The sequence below is a fragment of the Tenebrio molitor genome, chromosome 4 (genome assembly GCF_963966145.1).
Source record: "Tenebrio molitor chromosome 4, icTenMoli1.1, whole genome shotgun sequence".
In the NCBI taxonomy this organism is placed as follows: domain Eukaryota; kingdom Metazoa; phylum Arthropoda; class Insecta; order Coleoptera; family Tenebrionidae; genus Tenebrio; species Tenebrio molitor.
The window spans coordinates 5,284,920-5,308,509 of record NC_091049.1 but is presented as its reverse complement, the minus strand read 5'-3'; the positions used below and the strand labels follow the sequence as shown (position 1 = coordinate 5,308,509).

Genomic DNA, 23,590 nt, shown 5'->3' with positions numbered 1-23,590 from the left:
CTCAGTGCGCAAGCGCCGCCCGCCAAATTCAAACAACCCTTGTCAACTCTTATTCTTTATTGTCATCAAACAACAAATAAATCACTTGAACAGCGGATCTATCGCCCGCAAAAACTCCTCCTGGAACTTCCTGCTGCTGAACCTGTCGACCGACGCCCGTGCCCTCTCTCTGATCTCGTTCATCTCCTCTTCGTCGCTCTTCAGGATGTACTTAACGACGCAAGCGTACTCCTCGGGAGTCGACGCCAGGAAACCCAGCCTGGACCCCTCGGACGTCTCAATGATGTCCAACAGGGGCCCCCCGGAGCGGTGCGCTATCGTTATCAGCCCCGCCGCCATCTGCTCGACCACGCTGATCCCAAAGTGCTCATCCAGCATCGTGTGGATCCCTATGTACGCCCCTCGGAACTCTTCCAGCAAGTCTTCGTAACTCAGATTGACCCTGAACTCGACGTTGTTCTCCAGACTCAAGTGCTTGCTCAGGTCTCTCAAATCCGCGACTCTGGTGCTGTCGTCGGAGTTGCGACAGCTCCCGCACAGGACCAGAGTGACGTTGTCGAAGTCGTCGTTCAGGATCTCGCGGAGCTCGTACAGGGCTTGCAACTGCAAGGGGTGGTCCTTCTCGGGGCGGAATTGCGCCAAAGACAGGATGCGGATTTTTCGGGGCTTCTCTTTCAGCCTAGAGATTTTTTTCAAGTGGTCTACGTCACAAGGCGGATACACTAAATGCAAAGGGCGCCCCCACAGCTCGGTCAAGTGCTCTAGAGTGAACGTAGAGTTGACTAGAGTCGTGTCAGAGCATTGACCCGCCAAAGCGTACAACTGAAACATTCAATTAGTACAGATTGAGACTCTAGAATTGGTAATTCACCCATGCAAAGAGTCTGTAGTAGAGTAACTTGGCGTGCGTGAATATAGGGCTGCGCGCTATGATGCTGCGATTGTTATAGATAGCTTGGCGATTTGACACCCGCGACATCATCTTTTTGGTAATGGTGGGGTAGTGGATGTAGCAGCCTGTTCTGCACCGCCCCAAATATTTGAACAGCGGAAGAGTGAAAGTGAAGCCCGTGGTGTCAATAAAAATATCTATAAAAACGCGATCAGAAAGATATCGGTGAGACTTGGATCGATATACCAGGAACTAGTTTATTTATGGCTTCAAAAGCGAGATAAATAGACCCCAAAGCTTGCCCCAACAGCGTGAAATAGGGGTACTGCGCCCCTTCTACCCACTTCCGCCTGGTCAAATACACAAACTTGACATTCTTGTCGACCTTCACGTTCAAATTCTTCGCCACCTTTTCCAAAATCTCGGCCGGGGTCGCCTCAATGTCGCCTGTGTAGATGTAGAAATCGGCATTCTTGAATCTGCAAGTCTTCCAATAAAACCTCAACGTTGCGCGTCTCCAACTTACTGTTTCTGCAAAGCTTGCAAAGCCACCCACAAGACCTTCTCGCCGCCCCCGCCGGCGTTGCAGTAGGGGTGGAAAATGCCCACCTGGAGCTTGGCGGCGTTGTTTTTCTCTTTCAGGCGGCGACATTTCGAGCGCAAGTAGAAGAAAACCAGCGGGATTACCACTCCGACGATTAGAACGGTGCTCAGGCAGGCGAAAATGAGAAAATCGGTTGAATACACCAGAGAAGCCCTGCAACGAGAAGTGAGGTTATGTGGAAATACAATTCACTAAGGGGTGAGAGTGCAGGGTTGGTTTTGCTTACACGAACGTTATAAAGCTGATCATCGTGTCGAATTTAGGGGCTGAGGGTTGTGTTGAGTATTTACATTGTTTTGACGTTGCTGACAAGCAGGGATTTCGGGTGACGAGGTTGGTAATATGTCAAATGGGGTAGGAACACGTTTGGGGGCAAAGGTGACGCTGCCCCCGATGCTGACGAATCGATAAAATGCAACATAGAGTAGTTGGATCGGTTCGTTTATTTTTTAAGCATTTTCCTCTATTTGGGACAACTCGATTGGTGGTGGGACCATGGCGGGTGACTTGAATTTTGTGAAAATTTTTATGAAAAGCGACGAATCGTTTATTTGGTATTATTACAATTTCGAATCAATAAAAATGCACTAACAATTCGCTACGATAAATTGATGCGACTAAGGCACAAGTTATATAAGGAATGTAGAGTTTACAATACGTCTCCATAAAACTATACTTAACTTTTTAAAAATAATTATCACATAATATAACAAGTACTTTTAAATAAATCTAAGCTATAATTATAAAATATGTAAAATAAAAAAAATAATTAAAAAAGACGAGTTTTAAATGCTTAACTTAAATGAAAAACCTGCAATTTTGATTAATCATAAAAACGACAAACAAGCTCGAGAATTCGTTAACAATACAGTTACAGCCTTGCGATTGGAGAAACACAGCTTTGAAAAATATCAGTCTACACGTCTGCTATAGCCTAAATTTCATTTCTTACAGAAACGAAAATAGATTTCATCAACCACGAATTACTAGGAGTGTCAGGATAATTAATAAAGAATAAATTAAAAACATCTTCTAGTAACCAATACTTTTCGTTCAGTCGTTAGAACGTGGTAGTGCTGATGCTCCGGTTGACCTTCTTGCCGATCAGCCTGTTGCTGAGCCTCGACACCCCCTTCAGCTTGCTCTCGGGCGCTATCGACTTGATGCAGATCGCCGCCTCCTTGAGCTGCTTGGACAAGATCTCGTTCTTCAGCTTTTCGGCGTTCAGCTCCCTGTGCAGCTGCGCCCTCGTCTTCTTCCCGACGGGACAGAGCGCCGGGTGGTGGAGTATTTGCGAAGCGGCCGGCCTCATCGTCGGATTCGAGTGGATCATCGATTCGATCAGGGCGAGCATGTCCCTGCTGAGGCTCTGGGGCAGCTCGGGCACCTCCCCGTTCCTCAGCTTGTGCCAGGCGTCGCCGTTCTTGGGCAGGGGGCCCCCACTGGCGCACTCTATCATCGTCAGGCCCAACGAGAAGATGTCGGCTTTGGGCAAGTGGGCGTAGTCTTCGTGCAGGATCTCGTTGGGCAGGTAGCGACAGTCGCCTTCTTCCACTTGGGGCGCGTTTATGCTGGTCACGTGCCCCAAGTCGCCGATCTTGTACGTCAGCTCCTCCTCGTAGTGATTCTCGTCCAGGTCCTCGAAACCGTCGTCGGCCGAGTCGTAGTTCGTGAATTGCATCTTCTTCTCTTTGGATATGAAGATGTTGCCGGGTTTGATGTCCAGGTGGACCAGCGCCTCCGAATGTATGTACCGGAGGCCCTCGGCTACGTGCATCAACATCTGACGCAACTCGACGGGGGACAGGGGGCCCTCTTGCAACCTGTCCGCGAGAGAGCCCCCGTTGCAGTACTCGTTCTGGATGATCATGTGGTTGTCTTCGGCCCACGCCGAGAAGTACCGGACGACGTGTTGGTGCTTGCCCAGGACGGCATGGGCGTACACCTCGTTCAGCGCAGTCTTCTCGAACACGCTCCCCGCCACTGGCTTGCGCGACTTCTTTATCGCGTAAATGCATCCGTCCAGTCGGTTGATACATTTGTAAACCGAGCCGAACTGACCGGTCCCGATCAACTCCAACTCGAGGAACTCCTGGTGGTACCGAGGGATGTTGTTCTCTTGCAAGGGGACTCGTTTCGCCGGGGGCTCATTCTCGACGTCTGACGCATCCGAGTCGTTCAAATCAAACTTGGGAATGGTGAGCGAACTGTTGGGCCGCAACCGCTTTTTCGTCTGGTACATCCCTACAAAAGAAATTAGCCTCGGGGGGCACACCTCTCGCAGAGACTCACCGTTCGGGGTGAAGGGGTTCACGTTGGCGGTGGGTTTCTCTGGCTTGGGATTGGTGGCGATCCGCGGCTTGTCGCTGAACAGCCTGCCCCTGAGGGCCGGCGTCGTCGCCGATTTCTGTATGATGGTCTTGGGTGTGAGGGGGCTGTCAAACAGGCGCAAAGCTCTGACTTTCTTGTACGGGGGACTGAACGAAGGGTTCTGCCCCGGCGTGTTTAACAGATATTTCATGCTGAGTTTGGGCGAGGGGCTCCGCAAATTGTCGCTGGACAGCTCGAAAGACAACTCACACCCAGACGAAGAGTCCAGGTCGTTGGGGGACTCCGACTCGACGGTAATCTCCGGGGTCAATCGACGGATAAACGACATCGTCCATATGCACTAACTTACTCACAATCACTCGAAAAACACCTAAAATCTGCCAACAAAACAAACACACGCTTTATTTTGGACACTAAAACGGTTACGAAAATCGACGCATCTGGGTTTCAATTCGACCAATCAGGAGCGACCAAGCTCGCGTCTGATTGGTCGAGACACGCGCGCCCTCTATACTCCACCCGCGCGATTTGAATCAGAACTGTGTTCGTTATCGCAAGGTCGGGATATTACGTCTTTTTAACGATTCTGTTTACCATAAAATACCCATCGTCGGCGATAATTAGAGGGACCATTATTGGAGAGTTGTCGTTAAGGCCGGTTTGCGAGACCATAAATTCCAGGGAAAGAGGCCATGAGTGGGCGTATGCTTAACTGACGTAAGACAAGTCAAAACAAGTCAGTAATTTTACGGCCGATTTCGCAACACACCAGGTCAGGTCACAGAAGAAAAGTAATTCGAGACGATCCACGGTGACAGTGTTGGAGCCGCTGGGCCCCAGTGTCTTGTCCCACTTTTATTGTGTTACGTTGACCCACACGTCATCTGTCAAAGTGTGCAGTGTCTCGCAAAACTTTCGCGTAAAAGGGGCTGGCGATGGCCGACGTGAGTGTGGACGTGTCGGGGGTGATGGCCCCGCCGAGTCCTCCACAAAAGACTGCGTTCCCGAGGTGAGAGTCGTCGCCCCGACCTAACCTCAAATCACACTGTCCCTTTCAGTTTTCTCCAAATCCCGACTCAAGTCCCGGACCCGAAAGAGTGGTTCAACCAGCAGAGACAGAACGTGCGGCCATGGCTCCTCTTCTTGCAGACGTCCAACTTTAAGGCACCCCCGTCGATCCCCAGACTCAGCAAGAGGATCATGCGAAATGTGGAATATTTCCAAAGCAATTATTTGTTTGTCTTTCTGGGACTGATCGTGTATTGCCTGTAAGTTGCCGCGAGAGCGCCGACGCGTGTAAGACTGTGCTTTCAGGATCACGTCCCCGCTGATTTTGTTCGCCATAGCGGGGAGCTTCTACGCCGGATACCGGCTCAACAAGAGACACCAAGAAAAGAGGATCGTCCTGTTCAAGAAGGAACTGACTCTGGCGCAAGTGTACGGACTGGTGGTGTTGTGCTCTATGCCAGTTTACTACATGGTGGGGGCCCACGGTGCCATGTTTTGGGTCTTGGGGGCGTCATTTTTCGTCATCACACTCCACGCCTCGTTCTACAACGTCGACGCGATCATCGCGCAGGGCGACGACGGCTTCCCTTTACTGGAGCAAGTCTAATTCGTTCGTGTTGTCAAATTGTACAAACTATTTTTGTTATTATTATTAAAATCTATATTCCACTTGGCAACCTGTTGACGTTACCATGGCGACGAGGTCACGTGAGGGCGTCGCACCAATCACGTTCGGTCACGTGCGCGCCGCAACCCAATAGGAGGTGGGCCACAGTCAAAGACGTGTCAAATTTATAGAAAATATCTTTATTTTGTCGTAAAGGCAATAATATCATCAAGAACATTACAAATGCAATGCACCGACACTTTTGAACTAGAGAAATGAACCGTTTGTACAATTAACTATTTTCGAAAATGGGAAACTAAATTTATATACAGAATGGTGAACTGAACGGAATTTACCTGGTTTTATACCTGACAACAACGGAAGAGAAATCTGGCCCCGCTCGTTCGGGCGACTTCGATAAAAACCCCACAAACAACTGCCATAAAAATTGAATTAATGCGAAACATACTGAAACATTGAACGTATCAACAAGAAAAATTAATAAATTAACAATGGCCAACGCGAAATTGACATCTTTTTTTAAATATATTATAACCATAGCTCGTAACACTTTCAAAAAACATTGCCTAGCTAATAAAATATACACAATTATAAAAGCGATGTGCAATATTCATAATTAAAAAAAAAAGGAAACTATACAAGAAAAGAAATAAAGTAAGGCGACCCTGCGAGAACGTTTTGGTTGTTGTCGGGTCTCGATAAAATAATATGACACCTCATGTGGAACTTAGAAAACCATCATGTCTTTCGTAAGTCAAATGAAACTTCTTAGGTGTAATTAATACAAGACTAGTACTTTAATCTATAATAACGTAAGGCAAAATTTTGAAAATTTCGCCGTTGTAGGAAGGTGCGTCGAGGACCTCGTGCCACTCCCGGAACACCCGATCACTATCACCTGTCCGCCCCTCGCTCTCACCCCCGCACTCTGAGATGCTGTACTTCTTGTAATTCTCGCACGAAAAGTCCGCTTTGACATCCTTCGGTATACTTTCATTATTTACATTAGGCACTACGTTCGCGTATAGACCGTCCTCGTTCAATTCGGGCCCCCCTTTCGCGACCCCCACCCCCCAGTTCCCGTTGACGTTCTCCATGTACTTCGTGTGCAGATCTTCGGCCGTGATCTCCGCCCTCCGGGATTTCTCCTCGAAGTGCAACCTCGCACCGCACTCACTGTCCTCCACGAACTCGAACGGCTCTCCCAACTCGTCGCTCTCGTCGACGGCGAAGTCCTTGTGCTCCTTCAGGACGCAGGTGCACGCCGGCTGGGGCTCCGGCTCCTCCTCCTCCTCCAAGATGGAAGCGTCGACAGGAGGCAGCTGCGCCAGAGCATCTTCCACGCTCAGCGAGGTTATCTTCGGCTCTTCGATCTTCACTTCTGGTGGAGGCGTCGGCGGTTTGTCCTCGACCGAAGGCTCGACGTCGTCCACGATTATCACCTCCTCGTCTTCGGGAGGCAACAGGGACTTGTCGTTGATCACCGAACCCGACTCGATCACTCGATCGTTCCTCTCCCCCAGACTGATCTTCTGCGGGAGGAAACTCTTCCGTTGGGAGTTTTTGTAGCGGTTGGCGTTCGTGTTCAGCTTCTGGTCGATGATGGACACCCGCTCCGTCAACTTGGCCGCCCGCAGGTTCAGATCTTCCTTCGGCTTGACCGGCGACGACCCCAACGACGTGTTGTTCTTGTTTTGGAGACTCGCGATCAGTTCTTGCGTCGTCTTCACCTTGGAGTTGCCCCGGGAGACGGCCAGTTTATTCGTGAAGGAGGTCTCAGCCTCGTCGAGCAGATTCTTGTGGTTCTTGGAGCCTTTTTTCCTGCCCCGCTTTTTGGGCAGCTGCTGTTCGAGCTGCGGCTCCTGCTTGGCCTCGGGGAAACTCGAATTCGAGTCGGAATTAATTAGGATCACATCGCGTTTCAGTTTCGTACTTATCACATCTTTAAAACTCGAATTCGAATTGTCCGACAATTCCAGTTCAGCTGTTTGCCCGTTCAGTTTTGGCCTCTTGGTGTCCGCCGGGGGCGACCTGTTGGGGGCGCGCTTCTTCTCCGCCGACTCCTGGAGCGCCTTCAGCTGCCCGTTGGAGTCGGGCAGGACCATGTTGCGCCATTTCTTGACCAACTCCTTCGCCCTCTTCGACAACGAATCGTTGTCGGTTTTGCGGCGCAGCTCGTTCACGTGCTTGCCCAGTCGGGTGGTCTGAAAGCGCACTCTCATCATCACCGTAAGACCGACGGGGGCACTTACCTCGAGTAGTTCTTTGGTAATTGTGACTTTTTCGAGTAGCGATACGATTTCGATGACTGCAGGCATGTCAATGACCTGGAACGGGGGGTGAGGGTGAAATCGGACCGATTCCGACCGCGTGGACTGCACACCCGCGCGCGGGCCGGGCCCCCATCTTGGCCGACCTGTCAAAACTGGCAACTGTTTCGCGACGATCGCCGCCCTTGATTCAACGATTTGGGACAAAACGCGATCGCCTTTTCGACGTTCGCCGCGACGGTTTTCGCAAATTTTCCGAATTTTCGAGCCCGATTCGGCCGAGTGCGAGCGTGTGCAGTCCACCTGGTCGACGAGTTGCAATGGTGTACGCTTTTCGGGCAAGTGACGGTGTTATTTGGTAAAAAACATGGAAATGCTTACATTGTAATTACTGTCGAGGGCTCGTAGTAATCTGTGCGTCAAATCCGTTACGTTATTCTGCATTTAAAGTCGTCCTGTAGCGAGAAAACCGAATATACTTTGACAGAACTGTTCGTAGTTCCTCTCCACAGTAATGGCGCAGGTACATTGCGCTTTGTGCAGTCCTCGGTCCGCACTGTGAAACGGGGAACATGGTGCACCCGAACATACTGAGAGGGGATCGGAACTACGAACGCGAACGATCAGTGCGCGTGTCCGCCAACCGCAAACCTCACACCGACAAATTCCCCCAGAAACGCCGCCATCAAATTCGACACGAAACGCGTCCAACATGCGTCACCGCTCTTCTCGGGCCTCCGCCGGCCCCAAACGCACCACCCCCGGCCCTCGACCGCCATCTCCGACACCCACGTACTACTCTTACGCCCAAATTCTCACCTCACGACCGACCGCTCTCGTGACTTTTTTCGCGACGGTTGGCGGCGCTGCGGCGCGCAATTCAAACACAAATGGGCGGTTTCGGTTAACGTGTGATATATTTGACTAGTTCGTACAATAAAATTAATTTCTAACATTTATACATTAGTTTTGTACAGGACATTATACATCGTATTGGCACGTCTTCAGTAATTATACAACCAAAAGTGGCGAACCGCGAAAACGCCGAAGGGCCGAACTACACGATTCCAAAATTTGATGACTCAACACGACTATACAGAGTGTATTAGTAAAAAGTGAAAATTTGCAACATTGTGACTCAAAATATACATTACTTGACGTGAATTGTTTTTGTGGGGTATGTACAGGTGTCAATTAAATGCAACTTCTTTGAGTATTGTTTTAGTTTTGGACCAAATTATTACCTGTTGCCAACAAAATTAATCTAATTCTCAATTAGATTCTGTTGGTTTATCTTTTTAAATAAATCGTTTGATCTTTTTTTTATTAACAGTTACAAACTAGGTACAATTTGCAAGAAACCTAAATTGCCTAAATTCATAGAACAACAGGATATAATTTAATCCCTTAAATGAAACTTCCTGTATATGCAAGCGAGTCGATTCTTAACGATTAAAACATAAATTAATTAACAACTATTGAGTACATGATACACTAATGTATACACAGTTTGCGTTTTGAAGTACAAATTTTTTCTTTTTTTGATTCTTGGCACGTTAGAAAATTTGTAAAAGTTTCGAGCATCTGCAAGAATCAAAATAAGAGTTGAACGTGAAGAGTGCAATTTTTCCCTTAAGTTCCTCACCATCTGCTGCCAAACTTTCATTTTAGCAGAACCGCCAGCGTGATGATTTCGACGCGTTTCTTTACAATAGCTGCCCAAGAAAAAAGTAATTAACCGGATCGCCACCGACCACAGATCGTGATCGAATTGTCGCACTTGCGTCCCTTCGGCGCTTTCACCACAAAATAAATCAGACTTTAAAATCGATCGTTTTAAATAAGTAGAAACAACAAGTCAACAATCCTAACCTAATAAGCTACGCAGAGAAAGAAAAATGTACAACTTATGAAATAATGGTAAAAAATAAATTTTACTGAATGATCATTAACAAATCACAATACTCGAAGACTCGCTCGTTCGCTCAAACGTTGCCGGCCACAGTGTCAAGGATCTGAGACGAGATCAACTTAATATCGGGATGCGAGTCGGTGTAACTTATCAGCTCGTTCAGGAGCAAGTGTCCTTTTTCTTCTTGCAGCATGACGCAGTACCGCTTCGCTGTCAACAAAGAAAAACAAACTGTCAAAATTGAAAACTGTTTCTTGTCTGGTGGATAATAAAATGATGGGGTTGAAGAGTCGCGAAACATGAGATTGCGGCCCTCGACTGGGGCCCGGTCTGGTCCTGCCAAAAACGACAATACGGTGCGACCCACTTGCTCCCGATTCTTGCCGCGTTATTTTTACCGCGGCTATTTTAAGAATCCTCGAATTAAATTCGACCTCGACATTTGAGAGTTTTCCAAATTTCTATTTGAATTTTCCTTTTTTACTTGTCAAATGTCATTTGAATTGGGTGCCAACCGGACAAATCGAAAAGTTCAAGGCCACTTACGATTTTTGGTACAGACATGGTGGATGGCCCAGACCGCCCACAGCTGGACTTGGTAGTCCATGTCGATCCTCAGGAGGGTAAAAAACGGCCTGAAGCTCCTGTAGGCGACCATCTCGCTGTCGGGGACCTTCCACTGGGAGACGGCGTTCTTCAGCTCCCCCAACATCTCTGCTCTGGTGTGGCTCGCCACCGTCCACTGGTCCGCCCCGTCGGACGCCAGATGCGCCACGATACCCGCCGCGAAGTAACTGACGTCGATGTTTTCCGACTTCAACAGGACGAACAGCTCGTTCATGAGCGAGTCCATCATGAGACTGTGCCGCAGCTTGACCACCTCGGCGATATTGTTCAGCAGCCCCAACACTTTCGTCTCGATGGCGCTGTCGTCCTTAAACGTCTTCAGCACGTTCAAAAACAGATAGGCGCCCCCTTGCTCCAAGAAAACCGTGCAGGTGGCAGCACTCTCGTCCGTCAAGTTCCAGAGGGCGCTCAGGGTGAATTTTAAGGTTATGTCGGAGTTGCGCGACTCGACGCGACTTTGCACCATGGCGAGCAGTTTGCGCATGTAGACTGGCCGCGCCCCCAGCTCGGACGTCTCCTCGGTGCTGACTTTGGCGGCGAGGATGCTGCAAATAGCGACGGCCATGCGGTTCATGTTGATGTCTTCGAAGGCACAGAGCGCGTCCAAGACCAGCTTGGCGCACCTGAAACGATCGAAGTTGATCTCCTGGAGGATGGTGTCGCTGCAGAGCGTCAACAGCGAGTTTTTCTGCAGCTGGAACTCGTCGGGGAAGCACTCCATGGCGTACAAGGTCAAGTTGACGCCTCTGCTCAGCGCTCGCGGGTGGATCTTCTTCGAGAGGTCCCCCCGCGTCAGGTTGTAGAGACACGCGGTGGCCGCCATCTGCACGCCGAACTTATTCGAGTGGGCCCCCATCACGGGCAGCACCAGGTTGAACATTTCGGGTCGCGCTTCGGACGACAGGTTCGTCAGTTGGAACAGGTGGTAGAGGGCCTTCTGCACGTAGTTCGACCGCTCCCAGTACTTCTTCAGCGTGATCCTGATCTGGTTCTCGTTGCCCAGACCAGCAACAGTCAAGCCGTGCCGATGGGTGGTGATGCAGCTGAAGATGGGGTCGAAAGTGCACTCGTTCAGGACTATGCCCAGAAACTCGAGTTTCGGGTGGGCCTCCACGAATCTGTGGAGGGTCTCGACGGGGATGAAGTCGCGCCACCCAGACACGTCCAGCGACAACAGATTTGGTAAACTGGACACGTCCTCGACAAGCTTCACGACCTGACACCCGGACTCGGTCAAGTTATCGAGCTTCTCGTTGAAGACGCTGACGTCGAGGTGGCGCAACTGTTGCAGCTGCGACAAAGTAGAAACGTAGTTTTTCGCTTGAGATAAGTCCTGGAAACTCGATTTGAGCAACAACTCTCCCAACAACTGTTACCACCTGTACTCACACTTATCGACAGACTGATCAAGTGTTTGGACAGGAGGAGGAGCGGGTTGAGATCTTTGACGGAGGTTCCAGAAATGTCTAATTTTTCCAATGATCTGAGATCCTCGCAGACCATTTGAAAAGTCAGCTGGTTCAGTTCGGTGTGAGATAGGTTGAGCGACCGCAAATTCTTGAGATTCGTGATCTTGACCATCAAACTGTGCCTCTGCATGTCGATGAAGGTGCATTTTGAAAAATTCACGTTGCTCATGTTCTTGATCGACCACTCGTTCAGACAATCTAGAATTGGCCCGGTTAGGCGAAAATCGCCACGATCGACTCGACTCACCTAGAATATTTCCTATACAGACGTTTTTCAAATTGACGCATTCTAAATCTAGGATTTTGTGTTGCTTGAGTATTTGCAGACCAGTCTGTGTCACGTTGCAGTTTTTCAACTTGACCGTGCTCAGTTTCGTGTTGTTCTCGTTAAATAAAAACATTAAGGCGTCGCATAGTATATTTTTTTCGATAAATTTCCCTAAGAGTTTCTCCGATATTTCCTTGAACAGGAACAGGTCGGAATCGGCGAATTTGTATCGTTTCCCTTTGTTCAAGTCATTGTTCGTGGTGTGGTCGGATTTGACGTACAGCAAAATGTTATCACAAATCGCGTCCAAACACAGATCCTCCAGACAACTCGGACTTTCGTACATTTTTTACCTAACCTCACTTTTCGTGATCGGGCTGGAAAAATCCCACAGTTACGGACGGATCACCCGAAACTCGCACTCACCTCAATTTCAATTGTCCGTGAGGGAGATCATCGCCTCAATCGATTCGTTTGAGGATATATCAAGAATCTACTGCGAATTTCATATTCGATTGACGGATCTGTCAAATAAACAGCTGACATTTCAGAATGCAAGTAAAGCCGGCCCCACACGCAAAAAAACGCGTAAAGGTGCGACCACACCGCTGTTACTTGCGCAAGCCACAGTGGACGTCAACAATTGACAGGTAAGAGACGAGACACGTTAATGCTTAATATTTTATTGATTTACTTACAAACCTTACAATAATATAAGTAAGTACACAGGTCATGTAATGTAATTACGTGTATAAATACCTAACTCATAAATACTAGATGGAATTTCCATAAATAACGAGCGACACACTATTCTACGAGTATTTTCAAACTGAACATTGACTAGATTGACATGAATTGCGTTAGCTGCGCCCCTCGTGTTTCGTTATTTGGATTCCTGCAACAACACAAGTGTTAGTGGGGGTTTTTGGGGTACTCCCCCAGACTGACCTTCATGGGGTAGATGAAGGTCTCGGCCGAATCCTGGCCGACCATATTGCGCACCACGCAAGTGTACACCCCCATGTCGGCCCAGCTGAGCGACCGGATGCTGAGGGAGCCGTCGGGGAGGGCGGTGACTCTGCCGTCGGCCTCGCCGATGACTTCTCCCTGGGGGTCGATCCACATCTGGGTGGGTTTGGGGTTGCCGAAGGTGCGGCACGGCACGACGACGTTGGTGCCGATCACGTCCATGTAAGTGGGGGCCCAGAGGGATATCCTGGGGACGTGGTGGGCGCCGAGGATCTTGGTGTTGAGCAGTTGGGTCAAGTTGCGTTCGAAGCCTTCCTTCTTGATGACGTAGATGGTGGTGTCGGCGGTGGCGACTTTGGAGCCGCTGCTGGCCACGCAAGTGAAGCGGCCGCTGTGGACGGGCAGGAGGTAATTGATGACGAGGCGGGCGCGGATCTTGCCCAGGCCTTGCGAGGGGATCTCGGAGATCATGTTGCTCTCGAAGCTCTGGTGCTGCAAGAAAAGGGGGTGAGCATGACGCGAAGGAGTGTGGGGAGCGGGACCCACCTCGGTGAGGGAGGTCTTGCCGCGGAGCCACTGTATGGTCGGAGGGGGCATGCCCATGGCCTCGCACTCGAGCTCCACGTACGCCCCCACGGTCTTGGTGATGACAGGCTTGGGGGGCGCGCTTATCTTGATCCATTCCTCCTGTTCGCGGTAGGTCATGGATCCGGAAGCCACCGAAATCTCGTTGTCCATCTCGTCTGTCAGTCTTCTGCAATGGGACAGCTGCAAGGCAGCGACCGCCAATAATACTGATAGCAAAACCTGAAACCAATCGATCGTCAAACTCGAAAATCGAACGGTCGCGCTTCGTCGGGAAGACCGCACCGGTGACTCACGCCCCGCCAATTTTCCTTCGAGGGATTCCTGGAAGAACGAGGGGCAGGTCTATATGTAAAGGCCGGTTCCGAGAACGAGTCGTACGTGATTAATTAAACGTAGCTGGCACGTGGTGCAGCGGCGGCGGTTTCCTAAGAAGGCTGATGCGTTCCGGGGGCCGGGGACTTTCGAGTGATGTACGCACCGCCGCCGGTACCGAGAAAACGCTCTTTTTGCACAAACTTCGATTCGACTCGCTGGAATGCGGGGCGGGCGGGCATCAAGTGTTAGATCACCGGCCCAACGGGTCGCGTTTCAGGTATACCGACACCGAATGTTACATCATCGACCATTTGAGACTCCAACATTATTTATTGCAGGTTAGGTGGCCGAAATTTATTCGATAATTTGACGTTTGTTGACGTCATTGCGTCACACAAAAAACATTATACCTACATAGTGGGCCATGCATTTGACACATAGCCAAATTGTGCTCCAAATTTACGAAAAAGTACCCAAAGAACGCACATTTTCTGTTAAACTACGAATAAAACACCGTGTGTCACTGTTTTTAACTTTAACTTGCGGCATCAGTAGAAAAATTCGTAATTGAAATTCGAAAGGCGACATAATTTCTTTTGTTTCAGTTCTACCAACTAAAACTTGGCAACGAATTAACCAAACTAAGCCTAATTGAAGAGCTTGATCTCAAGATATTAAACATAAATGAGACCAGTTATTTTATTAAAATTCGTCAACAAAGGTGGCCAAAAGAATTAAATTCCAAACTGAAATAGTATTTGCAGATTTAAAATTTTGAAGTATCTCAAGTGGTGATGCAACTCGGGGGACAACTGGAGTGATCGCCCCCCAGTGCTACATTTTTGTAGAAAGTAGTATTTCAGATTTTATCTCACAACATATGACTTATATCTTCAGTACTTATCATTAAGTTAATACAAAAATGTTATTACGCCACTGGTCTTACTTTTTGCGTTAAATTTTCGAACTGCAGAGTTTTAGAAAAAAAAGAAGAATTCGTATTTGAATAGGGAGTCTTCAGTAGATACAAGATGTCACACAAGATGGTTAATTTTTTAATTTTTTTCGAAAGGTTGGCAATAAAATTTGGGATGTCATTAAGTATAGAAACCGGAAGTTGTATCGCGAATGATGTTTTTATTACGAGACATAATGAAAAACCGTTTCGTGGGGTTTCCCTTTTCAGAGAAGACAAACAAAAATCCTATTTCCGATTTGACCAGAAATGACAAATGTCGAAAGTAATTCGAAACGAAAACTGCAAGTATTTATCACTTCCGTTGAAAATAAAAATGATTGACGATTTCTTGTAGCAGAGGCGGTCGATTATCCTGATGGTATTTAATGTAACGAACTAACGAGGAAAAAATAATTTAATATGTCAATGGACAAATTCCTGTCAAATGTGTGGGAACAAAGTGGCCTTCGAAAAGTTACCGCTAATGGAGAATTGTAATTTTGTGAACGTATCAAAATGGTAAATGATAATTTTCTGGTCAAATTAGATAGGAATTTTACGTCGGTCATAATGGCAGGTTATGTTGGTAATAAATAACAACAAACGGAATCAAAGTGGTCTGTGGTTTTTGACGCGAGTGGTGCGATAACTGTCAATTTTTTGTATTTTTCTCCAGGCGACAAGAATAGAATTCGTGACGATAAAAAGAGATAATTACGTAAGAGGTGATTAGAATTACGAAATTGGCAATAAAAAATGATGCGATAAGACTGGAACTGTGCCGGACTAAATCGTTTGTTTTTACAGGGTGGACCAAGAGAGAGGCTCCGGTGAGGTGTCCTTTACGGTCGGTAGAATCGCTCCGGGACTCGTAAGTCACTAATGCTAGGTTAGGCGAGCAATAAATAACGAAAAAATCGCGTCGACCGCAGAGAACACCGCGAAAGAAGAATCTAGGACTCACCATCGCGGATCCGGGCGAAGCACTGCGCCCCAGAAGGACCGCGTCCGTTCTTATAACCCCGCAGGATAATTAAATTTGCGATCGTTCAAATTTCTTGCGTACACAGAGCGAGGCCGGGCCGGCCCCCTCGGTGCCACCGGCTCTCGAAAACGGGCGAGATGTTGCATCAGCCCACCTTCCACGAATCGGAATCTATTTTATCTATTTCCGGTGGTGTTGGCGGCACCACCAGAAAAATTCGTCGAATTCGTATTTGTGTTGGCAGTTGGTGCGCGGCGTTCCCAACGAGCCGTCGCCCCTTTGACGGGCGAGTCGCGACAGCGGCGGCGGACCTGTTGCGTCCGAGGAAGGCGCGGGCCTCGGACTTCGCCCCCGAGGGGACGTCTTATCGCCGGTTACGACACGCGACGCGTTTACGCTAGTCGGTTTATGAATGGACAACGAGTGCAATGAGAAAATGTCACTTACCATCTTCGTCGGGCTCTGGGACACGAATGCGAGGGCCGTAGCCACCCCGGGCGTTATATAGCGATGCCCTATCTCCGTTTCGTTCCCCCCCTAAGGCCGGTCCCGATTGGTTAGAGAGAGCAAGCGGACCCGGGCGTGTGTTCATTCACGTAGTATTTATTATACCAAGAAGTAAATTGAGGGAATTAAGATGTTAACTCATTAGCCATAATCAACAAGTATTGTTTGGGGCGGCCAATTGGGCGCCCCGGGAGGGGACAGGGCCGGCGTCGCCCGCGCCCTCGTCCTCCGACCGCAGCGAAATTTCTCGACAGGTTTTTTTTTCTTGTGATTTCTGTGGCGCAATCCGTCCACTGACGTCACACAGGAGTTATCTCGTGGTTTATCTTCTGTTTAAACGAACGGTGACGGTTATGAATCGAACGTTTGTTTTATCGTATTTTTTTTTTCGGGGAGATTTTTTTTCTCCAAGCTTTATTATTGTTATTGTTTTGATCGGTCGCGAGAGGAACTGCCGATAAAATTCCCGGATGTTGCGCGTAATAAATTCTACTGCGTTCACCATTCCCTCCAGTTCAACGAGAGTTCACTTAAAATGTGTCTTATTAATAATAGGTTAAATCCCATAAATTAGATAACATTTATAGAATATCGAGTGGAGGACGAATTTCCAAGAATTTTGAGCCACCAGTGGCGTACCCGCCACACCAACAAGTTCCACTTGGAACAAATGAAAATCACTCCTCATCGACTTGTCAATGTTTTGCGCATTTTCGCAAAATCGTGGCCGATCAATCTATTTTTTTTTTTTCAACCATTTTCGAACAGTGCTAAACAGTCAAATCACACCTGATTGGACTAATCTAATTATCTACTTTTAACAAAAGATTTTTTTCATATTTCGTCCCGTATTTTAGATGCCAGAGTTCAGTGTCACGCGGTAATCAAAAAAATAATAATATTTAATAACAATAAATGTGACGCTTGTAGATTTTTTCGAAAATTATTCGAAAAATTGTATTTTTGAAATGCCGCTTACGCACTTGTTGAGTAAATACAAATATTGAACTTACAACAATGAATTTATTTTTAGAACGAGATTGATGGAATAATGGAAGAAATTGAAAATGGTGTCAAACTGTTGGGTTTCGTTTGTTTCGATTTTGAGTAAATAAGATCCTCGGCGCGTGTCGATTTGTTTTTTCTTGTTTTTTTTTGACGTGAAAATATTATTCTTCGTGGAAAAAATTGTTTACTGCGCGTTTCACTTGTTTCGATTGAAATGACCTTATCTGAGCGCCTGCGAGACAAAGAATTTCTAACTACAGAGTGTTTTTTTTAAATAATTCCTGTTCCATTTCAGCATTTTGAGTGTCGATTCTCTTCAGTATTTACAATAGAAAAATAAAATTTAGTGTAGGTAATGTCGTCATAAATTGGTGTTTTGATGATCCGGAATAATTCGGAGCGATTTTAGTCGATCTAAAAACGGAAGTGACTGGCGATTTTTACGTGGAGCACTCTGTATATTTTATATTTCTAAATGTGTGATATCGGATGAGGTTAAAGTTCCACGAAATGTAAAACTTGACCGCTTTTTCAAGAAGAATCGAACCACATAATAAATGTAGAAAAAATTAGAAAAATGACGAAATTATTTTTTATCAGTTTGAAAAAGTTTTGATTGATTGATTTTTTAAAAATAAATCGTCGATTTTGATATAATCGTGAAAGAAAACAGGGTCAGACTCAGGCTGTTGGGACAAATGACAAAATTAAAATGTTCCTCTTTGGAACAACATTATTGTATTTATTTTTTTGTACAAATTTTAAAATAATTAGACCGTATATGAAAGAATGACATAAAAGGTTAGTTTAAAAATTAACTTCTGGCATTTAGGATTGTGGTGTAAAAAGATAAGACTGCACGCCGAAATAAAAATAAGCGTGGCGAGCTCATTGCAACGCCAGATAATCGGCACACATTTGTCGTTACTGGGCTGTTCCTTGACGTCATATCGTGACGAATCAAAGTACAAAACACAATCAGGAATATTCCCTGTCCAACAAATGTCATTTGAAAGAAATCGATCGATTAGTTTTTGAGTTAAGTTCATTCAAACAGAGAACCAGACAGACAAAAACGATAAAAATTGTTGAAATCTCGATTGTATTGTAACACAGAAAGTTCGAAAATTCAATTGATTATTATCAATTAAATATCGGATAACAAATACTCAAATTTCATTTGCATGTGTAGATCATAATAAAAACATTTGAAATTAATTCGTCGACTTGAGCAGCGCAAAGTTTTCTTCTCTCTTTGTTAAGCATTTAATAAACAACTGATATACTGGTTGGCAACACATTTACTATTTGATGTTGGTACACTTGACTGTCAAATTCAGATATGCCAGATTGTATCAAGCGTTTATTTAAATTTATCCTCGAAGTAGGCGTTCAAGAGTCGATTGTGAACCCACCACGGATTACAGATCGCGGATCAGCTGTTGAAATCTAATTTCATTTTTTGCGTTGTTTGAGTTTTTGTTTTGACTCTGCAGACTGACGAGTGGGGCGTTCACAATCGACTCTTCAACGCCAACTTTGAGGATAAATGAACACCCGATACATCTAGAATCTTAACCTAGAAAGCGAATCAACAGACAAGTGACAACTCTTTGACATCTGACTAGGCGTACCAATTATTCGGGAGTGCCAACCCACTATATTTGTCTGAATCATTAAATGTCACCCGGTAGTTCTGCACTCTTTCGATGCAAATAATTTTAATTATTTTTTAAATCAAAACCAAAGTTTTATCATTTATAAATTTTATAAGTGCAGAAATTTCTGGCTCATTCCCTATATTCTCTATTTAAAAAAGGGAGCACGGCATCGAGGCCGGATTTTATTTTATCATTACGCATATTTATGTTAAATAATGACAATTCCTTTGAAAGCACTATTTATATATTCTTTTTTCATTGCGTCCACTTTTCAGACGACGACATAATAACGATTACTATTATTATTACAATTTGGGAAAATAAGTCGTAATTTTTGTTTCATAATAAAATTGCATCAAAAGAAATAAAAACGAAAAATTTTCTGTTCATTTTTTCTTGTTTTTGACATTTTTTTTATTATGTATTTGTTTATTTTTCCCAATACATAATTCGAAAAATACAAAGTGTCTATAAAAGAACGTAACATATTGTGATATCAAATAGAAAAACAGAGGTTATGTAAGTCCATTAATGACATTATAAAGACTGTTGTAAGATGAAAAGTGATTAAAATATAGAAAAACTGAAGAAAATAACAAGTAAAACAACCAAGACGTCGAATTCACAATTGACGCTAAGATTTGACAACTTGAAATTTGACTGTTGACATCTGATTTGACAGCTTTAACGGCTCGACATAGTTCGACACAATAAAATTATAGAGCCGCACAATTCCACTCTTGGTATGCGTTCTTTGTACGTACTTTTACTTTGAACAAAATGAAAATCAATCCTTTTGCTTTTTGATTCTACATTTCAATTGTTTAGTTTTTTAATGAACTTTTTCGCGTTTGGTTTTAGCTACAAAATAATATTTTTATTTTTAAGAAACCAACATTGTGTCAAAACAGCATAATGAGAGCTAACGAGATTAGGCCAAAACACATAATTCCCATTGGAATGATATTTACCGATAAAATTATCAACCTTAAGTAAATATTCTTTTTTATACATGCACTTCCGCCGAGACATCTAAACCTACAAAATGTCTTATCACCAATTCTCATTTTTTTTTCTCAGTTTTCTGCTAAGTAATAAATCTGACATTCTGAAGGAGTCACATTAGATTCCTCTCTGCTGCACTGCCCATCGTTCGTAGAGCAGTAAAAGTAATTTTTCTATTTTGCGCTTGTAATAAAGCTATTACAGCACTCAAAAGAGTACGGTAATAGATGATTTGAGTGCTGTAATAAACCAGTACAATTTACATTTTCAAGGTTGGTATCTTTCAATGTCAAGCATCAAATGCCAAACGTCAAATCATGCTAAACAAACGATACAACCTGCTTCAAATTAAACTTTCAAATGGTCTACTGTAACATTTGTGACCAACTACCATACAATTTTTCAAATTTTAAAACGGCGATTTGTCATTTAAAAAGGGCAAAAAAGGCGCAAAATAGAAAAAATAGTGGATGATATCTCGTTTATAAAGCATTTTGTAGCACTTATTCCTTCGTGACCTTCGTGACCTGACCTGACCTAAACCCATGCGTGCTACAAATGCTCTTTATAACACTCGTATCATAATATACTATTTCATCATCGCTTTTTTTTTCCTCATTCAAAATTTTTCTGTTATAAATTTGCACCTTTTTTTACGCCATTGTCCTGTAGAATTTCTTTTTACAGTATTTTAGAGGACTCTTTGTTCTGAAGAGATTCCGATCAGTAGCAGCTGTTGCAAATTTTGAGATTTTGCGAACCACCCTGTACGTATATTTCCATACGACATAAACTTTGTCACGATTACAGCCAATATCTGAATAATTAATTTTTTTATTGATAATAAAGTTGTATAAATAGAAACAATCGGATATCGCTTTTAAAGTTTTATTTTTTAATTTCTGAACATTTCATTCATTGATTGGTTTTTCTCCAATATTAAAAATAAATGAACAATTGCGCATAAAAACGTACTTTTACTCAAGTTTCTCATCGATCTTATTTTGACATTTGATTTTTTCTTTCTCATGATCTGCTTAGATTCTGAAGAAAAACGTTTCCGCATTCGCAAAAAGGGGTGAACGCGAGAGCTGCTATCACACAGTACATTTGTATACAGCGTGTTTTGTCACGTGACACGTGAAGCAACGTCGACCTCGGTCGATCATCGTCGCTCCGGTTGTCGACGCAGCGGCAATGAGGCGAGACCTTAAGGTGTTTTATTCTCGTCGGGGTCCAATTGATAAAGAGACCGATTCGCGATAAACTCCAAGGTTCGCGAGGTTGCGACCATCGCCGAATCAAAATGGCCGCCAGCGAACCTTTCGCGTCAAATTCCTCGCGATTCGCTGCCGAACAGACGACAATTCATCATTTTTTCCTGACGAAATTAACTAGACCAGAAAAGTGCGCCGCGGTCGACTTCCATTCAGTGAGTCAACGGGGAAAATCCCGTCATTCAAAATGGCGACGGCGACCGTTCAATTTTCGGAAAGTGGAGCACGAGAACAAAGGAACGGCGGCGATTCAATCAAAACCGAAACGCTCGGACCGAATTCACCTAATCCAGTTGCATAACAAAGTGCATCATCCAATTCGGCCATATCTCGGATCGCATCCAATTTGATCTGATGGAGTTTTAAAAACCGGATCCGGACGAAAACGACTCCGGAAAAGTGCGCTTGTCGACGTCGACGTCGAAGTGTTTTCGTCGCATCGGGTGCGTGCTGGTGTACGTCTGTTTCCCGTCGGGCTTCATTCGATGATAATTGTTCCAGTTGAAAAATAAAATCGGGAGCGGCGACCGTGCGGGGGCGGATCGATCGGCCCCCGCTTTGTTTTCGTCGAGGGTGGGACGCCGTGAATGGGGCTTTAGTCGAGAGGACGACCTTGTCGCCGGTGTTATGCAAATCGGTGTTTTTCGGCAGAAAGTTTTTGTTTTCCATTTTTTTCAATGCGACGATGTGGAGGAAAATACAAATGGGGGCAAGGGAGGCGGGGCAGGGGGGCGTTCTGTAGCGCTACCACCAACAGTTACACAAAATCTAGCCGCTTTTTGTTTTTTTGCTTGTTTGTCAAGATTTGACAGGTTTTCAAACCTGTTGGTTTCTGCAATAAACATGTTTCCACAGGATAAAGCACACCTCACACGACAAAAATCACCTTAAGTTTTTGTAGTAACCAAAAAAAAAAAAACATACCTACCTAAGTGGATATGTATATTTCCGTTACCAAAAGAAAAAAGGACGAAGATTGTTTTTCTTCTGGTTTGGTCTGATCGTGGCTCCATCTAACAAAGCTACGAGAAATAAACAAGAAATAGATAAGAGATAAGCTAAATGAAAATCCAGGAATCCAGAAGTATCTTAATTCCGACAATCTCGAGATTTTCTTTTTACAAAATATATACTCTGACAATCTGTCAAGGAAAAAGGTGGTGCGCCAGAACTCTGTATTTCTGAAGGAACAGTATAAAGGACGACGTATTCAAAAGAGATTGATCCTCTTTGGACTAATAACGCTTCCTCACACTGTCCTCCTACGTATTAAAGTCGAAAATATCGATTTTATCGACAACAGAAGAACGTTCCAATTTTTTATTTCATGACGAACAAAGTAACTTGTACTGGCACGATCGTCTTGTTTGATACTACATTCATTTTCATCCAGAGCACGTTCAAAACGAAAAGTACGTGGGCGGTCTTTCAATTTACGTGATAATGAGCAGGGCTGAAGACCACGTGATGTGTACTTTTCTCTTTGAACGTGTAATGCAAGAAAATACGCCACTCTGGAGATAAAACAGTGTTCCAACGTTCTAAGTTTGACCAGGACTACTAGCGACATCCATAATCATCACATAGAAACTCTTTGGCGGAACGTTTTGCTTCATCAAATCGTAATTCACAAGAAAGCAAAGACAACAAGATTACAAGAATTATCGTACTTTCCTTGCAAGTTCCCTCGAAATGTTGTTGCACAAAGTATCACTTGCCACTTTACAGTCCGATTTGACTCCAACAGACTGTTACCTCTTCACAATTAAAATCATACTTGCTAAGTAATCTTACTCAGTACGACTACAACATTAGAGCAAACATTGTTGCCAACTGTTCCATTGTTGATAATAGTGAAGGGACATAAGGCTCAAAATAGGTTTTTTATTGAATGGCGAGGAGAAATGAATCGAAGACAACAATTTAAAATGTTTATCGTGGTTATTATGACCATGACTGGCACTCGAAATCAACGAAATGGTGTAACAATCGATTTTAGAGCACAAATCGAATCGATTCCATTGATTTTTATTGTTGTTATTATCCCGATTCGATTCAGTTGATATTAAGTTCGCATCAAAATAATCTCGCGCAATTCTTATTTTTTAGCCGTGACAGGACAAAAAAATAACTTTGGTGCTTTTGGAGCAGTTTTTTTTCAAAAAAGATGTGACAATGTAGATAAAATAACTACGTCTTAATTTTAGCGTGAAATCCTTCAGGTGATTCTTAGGTTTTCGTCGAAACACGAGTTCACAGAAATAGCTCACAACGTTAAGCAGATTATAAATAAATAATTAATCAAAAG

General features: G+C 44.9%; 6 protein-coding genes across 9 annotated transcripts; 1 reads left to right on the top strand and 5 right to left on the bottom strand.

Moving 5' to 3' along the window:
* Positions 1-39: 39 nt before the first annotated feature.
* Alg11 (ALG11 alpha-1,2-mannosyltransferase) lies at positions 40-1,883 on the bottom strand. The gene is made up of 5 exons (XM_069045112.1): positions 1,723-1,883; positions 1,419-1,649; positions 1,139-1,371; positions 872-1,089; positions 40-822 (listed from the first exon to the last, which is right to left on the bottom strand). The coding sequence occupies exons 1-5, from the start codon at positions 1,743-1,745 to the stop codon at positions 82-84; spliced, it is 1,446 nt and encodes a 481-aa protein (XP_068901213.1). The 5' UTR covers positions 1,746-1,883; the 3' UTR covers positions 40-81.
* A 136-nt stretch (positions 1,884-2,019) lies between these two features.
* On the bottom strand, positions 2,020-4,302 carry Wee1 (Wee1 kinase). The gene is made up of 2 exons (XM_069045110.1): positions 3,789-4,302; positions 2,020-3,740 (listed from the first exon to the last, which is right to left on the bottom strand). The coding sequence occupies exons 1-2, from the start codon at positions 4,153-4,155 to the stop codon at positions 2,557-2,559; spliced, it is 1,551 nt and encodes a 516-aa protein (XP_068901211.1). The 5' UTR covers positions 4,156-4,302; the 3' UTR covers positions 2,020-2,556.
* A 226-nt stretch (positions 4,303-4,528) lies between these two features.
* Positions 4,529-5,512, top strand: LOC138128904 (prenylated Rab acceptor protein 1). Its single transcript, XM_069045137.1, has 3 exons — positions 4,529-4,836; positions 4,886-5,095; positions 5,142-5,512. Exons 1-3 carry the CDS (start codon positions 4,763-4,765, stop codon positions 5,440-5,442), a joined length of 585 nt encoding a protein of 194 aa, XP_068901238.1. The 5' UTR covers positions 4,529-4,762; the 3' UTR covers positions 5,443-5,512.
* A 111-nt stretch (positions 5,513-5,623) lies between these two features.
* Positions 5,624-8,494, bottom strand: LOC138128887 (uncharacterized). Its single transcript, XM_069045111.1, has 3 exons — positions 8,115-8,494; positions 7,716-7,790; positions 5,624-7,667 (listed from the first exon to the last, which is right to left on the bottom strand). The coding sequence occupies exons 1-3, from the start codon at positions 8,175-8,177 to the stop codon at positions 6,261-6,263; spliced, it is 1,545 nt and encodes a 514-aa protein (XP_068901212.1). The 5' UTR covers positions 8,178-8,494; the 3' UTR covers positions 5,624-6,260.
* A 137-nt stretch (positions 8,495-8,631) lies between these two features.
* LOC138128883 (protein zyg-11 homolog B-like) lies at positions 8,632-12,587 on the bottom strand. The gene is made up of 5 exons (XM_069045105.1): positions 12,436-12,587; positions 11,989-12,386; positions 11,662-11,939; positions 10,192-11,605; positions 8,632-9,855 (listed from the first exon to the last, which is right to left on the bottom strand). The coding sequence occupies exons 2-5, from the start codon at positions 12,353-12,355 to the stop codon at positions 9,719-9,721; spliced, it is 2,196 nt and encodes a 731-aa protein (XP_068901206.1). The 5' UTR covers positions 12,356-12,386; positions 12,436-12,587; the 3' UTR covers positions 8,632-9,718.
* Positions 12,588-12,676: 89 nt separating this feature from the next.
* On the bottom strand, positions 12,677-16,401 carry ImpL2 (Ecdysone-inducible gene L2). Of its 4 annotated transcripts, none has more exons than XM_069045133.1 (4): positions 16,272-16,401; positions 13,525-13,785; positions 12,958-13,470; positions 12,677-12,904 (listed from the first exon to the last, which is right to left on the bottom strand). In XM_069045133.1, exons 1-4 carry the CDS (start codon positions 16,272-16,274, stop codon positions 12,893-12,895), a joined length of 789 nt encoding a protein of 262 aa, XP_068901234.1. In that variant the 5' UTR covers positions 16,275-16,401; the 3' UTR covers positions 12,677-12,892. The 4 variants fall into 4 exon arrangements, with proteins under 4 accessions (XP_068901234.1, XP_068901235.1, XP_068901233.1 ...); XM_069045134.1 differs by lacking the exon at positions 16,272-16,401 and adding an exon at positions 15,804-15,928; XM_069045132.1 differs by lacking the exon at positions 16,272-16,401 and adding an exon at positions 14,296-14,322.
* Between the last annotated feature and the right edge of the window lie 7,189 nt (positions 16,402-23,590).